General features: G+C 48.4%; 1 protein-coding gene and 1 pseudogene across 1 annotated transcript; one reads left to right on the top strand and one right to left on the bottom strand.

The window, feature by feature from the left end:
* Positions 1-1,879: 1,879 nt before the first annotated feature.
* LOC118704972 lies at positions 1,880-3,150 on the top strand (annotated as a pseudogene).
* A 1,238-nt stretch (positions 3,151-4,388) lies between these two features.
* Positions 4,389-5,745, bottom strand: LOC118704971 (heat shock transcription factor, X-linked member 3-like). The gene is made up of 2 exons (XM_036413084.2): positions 5,278-5,745; positions 4,389-4,997 (listed from the first exon to the last, which is right to left on the bottom strand). The coding sequence occupies exons 1-2, from the start codon at positions 5,743-5,745 to the stop codon at positions 4,428-4,430; spliced, it is 1,038 nt and encodes a 345-aa protein (XP_036268977.1). The 3' UTR covers positions 4,389-4,427.
* Between the last annotated feature and the right edge of the window lie 4,024 nt (positions 5,746-9,769).

Below are 9,769 nucleotides of genomic sequence, written 5' to 3'. Positions count from 1 at the left end.
AGTCCAAGGCAGATTTCCTTACTTTGTGTTTTAAGAGGGAAGTCAATGATCCAAGCGGTGGAGGGCTAGGCTAGGGGATTATAGTGAATAACATCTGTGTGTCTCTGTTCCATTGGGTTGACTTAGAAATGTATCTTCTTTTATTGTTGGTATTTTATAATGTTACTTTAAGTAGAATGTTTTTTAGCTTCAGAATCTAAGTTTACAAATGACATGGATCACACGTTGATTGTAATTTAACTTAAGACAAAGAACTTTGCTATTTGGTAAAAAAAGAAAAAAATGGGAATCCTTCATTGTATTTGTACTCTGTAACCAGATAGTGTGGACTTGGAATAGGCTTTTGTGTGTGTATGTGTGTGTGTGTGTGTGTGTGTGTGTGTGTGTGTGTGTGTGAAAGAGCACAGATGCAAAAACAGATAAAATAGTTAATTTTTGAATGCCTGTATCACACTATCACACTTAGTCTGTCATTCTGTAAAAACAAAATATATATATACCTGGATTTTCTTAGCTTATTCAAGAATGTAGAAAAATAAACAGTAAAAGACTCTTCTCACTGGTTCATGTGCACCCTAAACATTCACTGAGCCTCTGTCCTCACAGGGAAAGGCAACCCAGCCAGAGAAAGGGAGGGGAGGCAGAGCAGAGGAGCCTGGAGCCAGGACTGGAAGGACACTGTTTGGCAAGGGAGTGAGCACAGGCAGCTTTTGCCCCCAGGCCTTGTCTTTGAGAGTGGGCATGTTTCCATACACAGGAGGACATATTAGCTGAAGTGAGGTCTATGTCCTTTAAGACAGGAGGAGAGTCACCCAGAGTGGGGGGTTGCTCATGTGGAGTGTGGTACTGAGGCTCAGGCCCTATGATGTTGATGTGGAGCCACCGGTTATGACTGTCCTATTACATTACAGGCCAGGTCCTCAGCCCCTTGGAATCCAAGCTCCATCAGGTACTAGGACCCCCTTCCCCAGGGAAAAGGCAAGGACAGTGGGTGATGTAGTCAGGGCCCCCATGATCCAGGGCCATCTATTCTTCCCTGTGTGGCACCTTCTCCACCACCGATATTTGAGGATTGAATTCTAGGATTTGTAGATCATGGCCATCTCAGGGCCTGATATGGGCATGGTGTGTGTGTACTGGTGCCGATTCTTCCTGCTCCAGTTATTCCTTTCTCTGGGCTGCAGTGGGGCCAGAGTGCCTGCTGACAGCAGATGGCAGTGGTGCAGCCAGGGGATGGAGGAGGGTGGCTCCCAAAGGGGCCAGATCTGAGCTGAAAACGTGGTGTCCCAGGGCCCAGCTGAGGTTGCATCCCAAGTATTTGCAACCAGCGGCCCTGGAAGAGGGACCAGGGTGCTTGGAATCCTGCAGTGCCTTGGGGTGAAAAGAGGAGGGAGCTGACTGTGCTGGGGTGAGTGGGGGTGAGGTGAAGAGAAGAATCAAAGCCTAGGAGGGTCTGTGCTGGGAGAGGACTAGAAGCCACTCCCCAGGTGTGAAGGCAAAAAGGCCCTTTCTCCCCCCTCTGTGCTCCCCTGGCCTCAGTGACCTCCTTTGTGGAACTGACCACATCCTGTGCTGAGTGCCTATCTTTACCTGTCTCCACCTTCTTCCTTGAGCCGCCCAAAGACTCCATCTGATGGGCGAGGCATCTGCATTTTCACCCCTTTCCATTGGGCCTGGCCGCTGATTGCTTGGGGATAGGAAGAAGGAGCCAACACTCTGCTCTCCCACCACACCTGTCAGTGGGCTTCCAGGGCCCCGGGGGACATTGGGGACAGGTCACCCCACAGACTATGAACATGGAGGGCTGATTCATGATGCTTATGGACAGTCACACTTGTGGTTTCCCTAGGCCACATGAGGCCCACAGATCTCTAGGGAGATGGACTTCTCCTGCTTCTCCTTCCCGCAGCCTTATGCAGGCTTGGACTTAAATGCAGTGAAGACTCTGGAGACTTACTGGCAACCTTAGTGAGCAGCCAGGGCAACTGTACAATCACCACCCACATTGCGAACAGGGACTGGAAATATGTCCTCAGGCGGGAGCTGCTGCTGGAGAGACTGGGGTGGAATCCCAGGCAGGTTCAGGCCCTGCTCTGGGAAGGGAGAAGTATGGCTAAGGAGTGATCCTAGGCAAGACGTGACACCCTGAGCGCAGCTCACACCCCTCCAAGAGTACCCCCAGGACCTTGCTCAGGAGTTTGGGGTTGTTTTCTTTAAACCTGTGGTGGTGAGGCTGTGGTTTCTGTAAGCAGCACACCTTCAAAGGGGCGCCAAGGGGCCCAGGCTGGGGTTCTGTGGGCAGCGTTTCTATGACCTGGGTCAAGCCTTCTGTCCACAGTGGTTCTCAGTCCAATTGGTGACCTGAGGGGCAGGGAAAGGTCCAAGTCTTCATGTGCTGTTGTCCATGTTCACACACATGTGTGTTTATGCATGTACACGGACACACGTGTGTGTGTATATGTGTGAAAGACCAGGGGAGGCTGCACACCACACAGAGAATGTCGGGTGGCCTCCAGACTCAGGCTGTCTGCTGATCTCACACAGCTGCCCCACCTCCACTGCCCATGGCATCCTGGGATCATTAGCTCATCCCTCAGTGGTCGAGGTCCCACACCAGCTCCTTTCACCTGGTGAAGGGCTTGGGAGCTGAATGCCCGTGGGTTCCCCACAGCAGTCAGGGCTCCTCTGACCTGTGTGTGCTGCCCACAGCAGTCAGGCTGGGACCTGCCCTTTATTGGACCAGGCTCTGTCCTCTTCTTTTCCCTCTCTCCCCTGGCCTCACCCAGAATTCCCTGAACAGCGTTTGACACATGGGAAGTTCTTTAGGGACCCAGCTCACTCGGTGTCCCTTTGGTGAAATCCGCGTTGCTCTGGAGGGCATAACTTGAAAGAACCCTTTCCTTTGGTTGATGGAAGGAAAAACATCTCAGTGCTTCTCTCATGGTGCATGGGGCTCCCTGACATTGGGGCGACTCTGAAGTGCCCCCAAAATGTGGCTCCTGAGGAAGATGTGGAACTGGAATACCAGGCTGTCCTGACCAACCTGAAGCAGAAGTACCCGACTGCACTTTCAAACCCCATGTGGTTACTGAAGCTCATACCCAGGAAAGGGGAAAGGCTATCTTCCAGGTAGGCATCCACAGCACCTGATCTCCTAGGGGCAGGAGGACTCCACAGGAGGTTTCTGAGAATCCAGATGAATCATCACCATCAAAGGGCCATCATGCCACAGATGTGGAACTGAATTGGCGCTGTCATGGAGAGCACTACCCACCATCTGCTGTTCACGTAAACAGATTTCTGTGCCCTGATGTAGGCGACTGTCCTCGTGAGATGCCTCTCTGGGCTCATTGCCTGTCTCAAACACTCTGTCTGACTTTAGGGAAATGGGGAAGCTGCCAGGACATATCTTGGTGGTATCACTCTTTTTGGTCCTGCTCATTATAGAGAAAAAACTGTTTTAGCAGAACTGATTATGGTTTGGGACTCCCATCTCTTTGTTCTGGTCAAACTCACAGAACACTTCAGCAGCACCCAGGGACCCTGTGGGAGGTCTGGGAGCAGGCACTGAATGATTGCCAGAGGGTGGCCAGCCAAGGCATGCCTTCATTCACGGTGGAAGGGCCATCAGACTTTGAAAGAAAGCACCTGTCTCTCCTGGCAAGTGACTGGTCTGCTATAAGTGTCCCTTGGCTCACGAGGGCTTCTGTTATATAATAATACACGTGTCACATAGCTACCTCGGGACCCAAGGAGAGATCTGAAATACAGCTCTGATGGAAAAGTGATGGGTAGAGTTTTTTGTTTTCCGTGTGGGCACTCTTTAATTTATTTGTGTCCCTTCTAGCAGGGTTACTAATGGTTGTTAGCTGTGAGGACGATGGGCTTTCTCATGGGTGTTATCTGGAATGGCCAGACTGGCTCTGGGGTACATACACCACTTAGCAGATGGGGTGGCCCAGGTTCTAGGTGGGCCTCTCTGCAAGGTGCCTGGAACGTGGGCTAGACACACTCAGATGCTGATCAGAAACTTCCTGGCATCATAGGGGGACCTGTGAGCAAAGACCCTCCTGTTTCAGGATGCATGACTAATGTAAGGTGATTCCCCCAAGGTTAGGAGCCAGAGTGTTCTGTCTCCTGTTCAGTAGGCAAGGCTCAGGGTACCAGGTCTTCCTGAGCTTGCCTCAGGATGCCCAAGCCAGATCCTTGGCTGAGTGGGTGAACTTGAAAGAGGACAACCGGGATGCACGTCTTTCTGGGGCCAGGATTTCTAGCCTCCTCAGGCTCATCTAATGGGGTATGTGGCACAGAAACAGAAGAACATGGACTCACAATTCTTATTGGATTGTTTATTTTGTGGAATTAACAAACTGGAATTAAGCCTTTACTAAAGCTGAAATGGATTCATGGTTACAAAGCCTGTGATACTATGGGCCGGCATTGTTTTTGAGTGAACACTTGTTATCCAAGGAGCCCTCGTGGTCCTCCTCGGACTGGTGAGAGTCCTGAGATGGAGCCACGTCTAAAAGGCCAGATATAAGCGTAGAATAGAATATGTTGTATAAAGACATCACTGAACCTTGTGACGGTTCATTTGGGGGGTTGGGGGACAGATCCCCTGTGCCAGCGGTTCCGGCAGTAGCCGTGGGCACAAACTTGAAATTAACAGAAGTGTCCTCCCCACTTGACCCACTGGCCGCTATAGGACACTGGACCTCCCTGGCACTGCTCAGGGGTTGAGGAGCGGAGAACTCGAATGCCTGCGTGGCACTGGATCCCCATTCATTCTTATCTGTCTCCTGAGCCTTTTGTTCGGCTTCTTTTTTGTTGTCCTTCTGGTGTAGTCTTGGAGAGCGTCTTGTGGGGGCCATCTTCTTCTTTCTCTTTGCAGGGCTGGCGCTGGTCCTAGGACAAACTCGGGCCACTTGATTGCCTTTTGCGTTAATGTTTTGGAGGAGCCAAGGCTTGTCTCTCTGGAAATTGCTGTTTTGGTAGATCTGAAACAAAATTAATTAATTTAGTCATTTGTGGAGAAAAGGTATCTATTTGACATTAACTGGCCTCTCAGAGTCTTTACTCATCCCTGCAGGTTATCTCTAAGGGGGTTATAGTTTCAAATAAAAATCTATAGTTTCTAATTTTTTGATAAATACTGTATCATGTGAAAAAGGTGTAGGCCCTGAAATGAAGCCTTTTCAGTATATCATTCTTCTGGGTCCACTAGGAAGATGTTTGAGTAAAAGGGAACATGGGAAATGGGAGGACTTTGTACTTTACCATTATCTTATTCCTTGGAGAGCAAACTGAAGAATCATCAGGGCGTATTTTGCTAAAACCATGGAGGTTCATCAAGCGGATAAAACTCTTCAGGCTGTTCGATTCAAAGATTTGCTCCTCGCCCCTTTGGCAGAGAATCTCCCTCTGGAAAAGGTTTTCCTTTATGATCATGGTGTGTCCGTCTTCATTCCAGCACACAGACTGGAAGGCATCATCCTCCACTATCCTCCAAAGCTTTCTTGGGAAGGACAGTCCATAAAGAATGTTGTTTCCTTCCTCGTTGTCGGCGCTTTGTTTTGGGGCCTGCGGTTGAGGGTTGTATTGTGGGCTTGGATCTTGGCTCTCTTCTTGGCTACTGTGCCTCTCCAAAGCCTCTCTGGGACCCACATGGGGGCCTGGGGATGTATCATATTGGACCAATATTGGTGGCTGTCCTTTCTCTGATGGGGCCAGCCTGGCTTCCTGCATCTCATAGGTACTCTGACTAGTCATGTTGATGATCTACATCAACAAGCATTTGGTACCCTAGATCCTATCACTTCAAAAGTGGGATCAGAAATGCCTGTGGTCACAGCAGCGATGCCCTATATATACTGTCCTCAAAATTCTATAGTCTCGGTCGTGGGGCAACCAGCTGCTTAAGTCATGTGATGTCACAAAGGTGACTTATGGTTGCTCTGCAGAGTGGGCTCTGGCCAAGTATTGGGGAGTGGACATCTTTAGAGCCTCCATCTTCTCTATTTTCAAATAGTACAAAATATAGTGGTCAGGTTAATAGCAAATGTACTCATTTGATTCCAGAAAAATTGTTTAGTGTTGCTCGTTCACTGGATGCGTTGAGAGGTCACAATCCTATCTCTACCCCTATCACTACAGAGAGAAGGGGGGGATGGTTGGTGGACTCTTTGTTGTTCAAGGTCCAGGCCCTAACTTGGGCTACCTCCAATACTGCCTGGGTCAGATGGGCCCTTGGGGGACTGTTCCTCCCAGAAAATGGTGGTTCGCCTAGTCTCAGTAGGTAGCCCCCCACTTCAATGCACCCCTAAAAGCTTCCTGCTTTGGTCTCTTCCAGCTGTGTCTTCTTATTGTTAGGTCCTGCTCAGATGAGCCCAAAAGAGTCCTATTTTCTTAGCTCTGGGTCGAGTTGTCCCTATAATAGGGCTGTGCTCCAGCACATGTGGGAATGTTCCACTTCTCAAACTCAGTGCTACCCAAAGCACCTGAGAGAAGACGTTAAACACGGTTTTGCAGTGGGAATGGACAGCTGCAGCCTCTGATATCCTATGGAGCCCCACTTGAACTTTGCTTGCCCCCAAATCTCACCACTCTCAGGTCACAATGGCATTGGCTTTAGTTTCTATGTCTTCCACATAGGAACTCTTCTTACTACGCAACATGGGTTCACTTTGGGACACCTGCATTTGTCTTCTCAAAACGTCCTCCTTACACCCTCAGATTCATGCTTGCTTGAGGCCTCCCTTATGCCCCATTTCCGTTCTTCAGTGAAGTGGGTGGGCTTTGGCTCTGCCAGATTTCTGGCTTCCCACTTCCAAATTGGATGTCCTCAGGTTCTTCCCCTTTTCATTAGTGATTTGTGGTTAGGCACATACCCAGCTCTTGGGAAATGAAGCATTCTGCTGACTCACTCTCATGCCAGCCCTGTTCTACTTGCCAGAAGCCCATGTGTTCCTCTCCTGCCATAGCCCTGAAGATGGGTATATTGAATCATTTTGTTTGCTCTTGGGTTAGATCTTTATCAAAAACCAAAAACCCTACTCTACACAGATTCACTACCAAATTAAATTCTAACTTGTTTAGCTAGCTGTGACTGAAGGAAGCTGATATGAAAATAATCATAAATATGTTGTTGAACATAGATAAGAGCTTGGGTGTGGAATGGCACAAAAGCAAAATTCAAGTCGTCTTCACTACAGAGGAGAGGACACTATGGTGATTTTTGTGATCCATGTTCTGTAGTTGTTGTGGACAAGTTTGGTCTTAATAATCACTCTGTATAGGGAGATAGAGTGGTATCATGAATGGGCTCCACCTACGTGGGTCCTAGGTTTTGTCTCAGCCCTACCACTAAGTGGCCTCATTTTTACCCTATTTATAAACAGTGGGGTCAATGCTTTGTTGCTAAAAGTTGAGTGCAAAGACATTTAGGAAGAAAATTCCCCAAGGTGCCCCTCACCCTAATAAGTGCATCCTTAATGGAGCCCCTGGGTTTAGACTCAGACTCAGTCCATAGTGTTTGTGCTTCTAAACAGGTTTACAAAGCATTCATTCAAGAATCAGTCTATTCTTGGAGGACATGCCCCAGAAGCTAAGAATGGGCATCTTTACAGCCTGGGGTTGGGGTTGGGGAGGCTCCTAGTGTTTCTGATTAAACAGCCAGCTCCATTCTGTTGCCTGCCTACCAAAGTATTGTTTCTGGAGGGAGTTCTTTAAATGTTGAAAAGGAGGGTTCCTTGTTGTCTTTACTAGCTCATGACTCTGAGAATTACTTATTTAATGGAATTTGCCCTTTTCATGGAAGGGAAATTGGAGAGAAGGCTCTAGAAACCACAGTCTGGCATCTCATGAAGAACAGATGTTTACTTGGTATGATTTAGGCACTTAATGCTAGTGTCCCACTGATTCTGTAGGATCATTAGCTAATATTATTTTATTCAAAAGCCACTGAATTTCCACTGTGGTGAAGAATACAGGACATTGAGTTCATCTTCTCCTCTGAAGATGAAATAGTCACACTGCTGATTTCAGTGGAGTTGATGAAAGGCAGTATGAAAATGGCATTCCTCTGTTAAGCCTGCTCAGTCCCAGAAGTTTAACCCTGGGCCCACAACCACCAGTCAGACAGTGTATTAGGCACCATGCTCTCCAGAACTCCAAAGGTCCCAGAGATAACCCACGTGTGTTGCTGCCTTATGAACAAAGCCCCCAGAGTTAGGTGGCTGAAATCCATGCAGCACAGCTGACTGGACTTCCTGGATAGCCACCTCCTAAGGAAAGTGATTTCAGTCTTGACTTGGCTGTTGTTGCTTTTGTACATACTTGCAACCATAGAGAAAAAGGTGAGCTCTGCACTATGGTGCCCTTGAGGCTAGTCTGTCTGCCAAGAGTAGATTAAAGAAAGCCTTGTGGTTCCAAGACCTCAAGCCATGCCCCCAGAGCTTGTGAGCAACCTCACTTAGACACATGAGCCTCCTCTCCAATGCCAGTCTTTCAGTTGTTCCCTTGACCTCCTCCCTTAGTCGAGTAGGGCTGCCATAACAAAATACCACAGACTGAGTAGCTTATCAACAACAGAAACTTACTTCCCACCATTCTGGAGGCTGAAAGTCCAAGAATAAGGTGCCATAGTGCTTCAGTGAGGGGCCTCCTTGCTGTGTCCTCACATGGTGGAAGGAGCATGGATCTCTCTGGAGACTCTTTTTAAGGTGCTATTCCCATCCCTGAGGGCTCAGCCCTCGTGACTTAAGCACCTCCCAAAGGCCCAACCTCCTAATGCTGTCAGCTTTAGGGTTAGGGTTGCGACATCAGCCTTTTACTGGGACACAAACAGTCAAAACAATGCACTCCCTTCTGGACAGTGCTCTTCTGACCAAAAAACCCTGGAGGGTCTCCTGCTGTGAAGGATTCTTCTCTTCCTCAGCCCTGTTCAGACCCCATTCAAGTAAAGCTCCTTGTGTATTGATGTGTCTCTTGGTCAGATCTTCTTTCTGGATCAGCTCCCAATCATAAGTGAGGCCCACAGTGGTGACTAGGACATAGCAGTGGTCTTTGGGTCTACTTCCCTCCCATCAATTCCAAATCCCAGCCTTATGCACTGTAGATTTGGATGAAGATCTCAGGGAAGTGGTCCTGGTACTCTTTGATGACATCATTAAACATTTCTGCCTTTGTCGTCCCCTCTTTTGCAAGATACCTTAGGAGAAGGAATGGTGAGCAATGAGCACAGATTTCCCAACAATGTCCTCCTGGTTACACTTCTGTGGGTGACTGCCCAAGAAGGGCAACTGTGTCCCCAAGGATGAAATCTGGGAAGCCCTGCAGGTCATTGGGGTGCAGGATGGAAAGGAACATAGGATTCCACGGGGGCTCCTCACCAAAGTTTGGTTGCAAGGAACAGTACCTGCTTGTACCCGCAAGTACCCAACAGTGATGTGGCACACTACAAGTTCCTTTGGGGCCCCAGGGCCTACGCTGATACCACCAAGTTGAAAGTCCTTGAAGTTTTGTTCAGGGATGATAGAATGGATCCTGCTGTATTTTCCCAAAAATAAAACATCCTCCTAAAATAAGACCTATTTACTGGTTTCCTTCTGAGTGAAATATAAGGCATCCCCCCCAAAATAAGCCCCCCCCCCTAGGCTCTGTCTCAGAATGAAAATTAATTTACCGTAAAGTGGTTGCTAGGGCTGCCCCAACTGGGGTCAAGCAATCAGTGATATTATGCGGAGTCCTGAAGTCACTGCTGTGTGGAGGT

The sequence above is a fragment of the Pipistrellus kuhlii genome, unplaced genomic scaffold (genome assembly GCF_014108245.1).
Source record: "Pipistrellus kuhlii isolate mPipKuh1 unplaced genomic scaffold, mPipKuh1.p scaffold_m20_p_49, whole genome shotgun sequence".
In the NCBI taxonomy this organism is placed as follows: domain Eukaryota; kingdom Metazoa; phylum Chordata; class Mammalia; order Chiroptera; family Vespertilionidae; genus Pipistrellus; species Pipistrellus kuhlii.
Note: the sequence above shows the minus strand (reverse complement) of the source record. Positions and strands in the feature narration are given on the sequence as shown.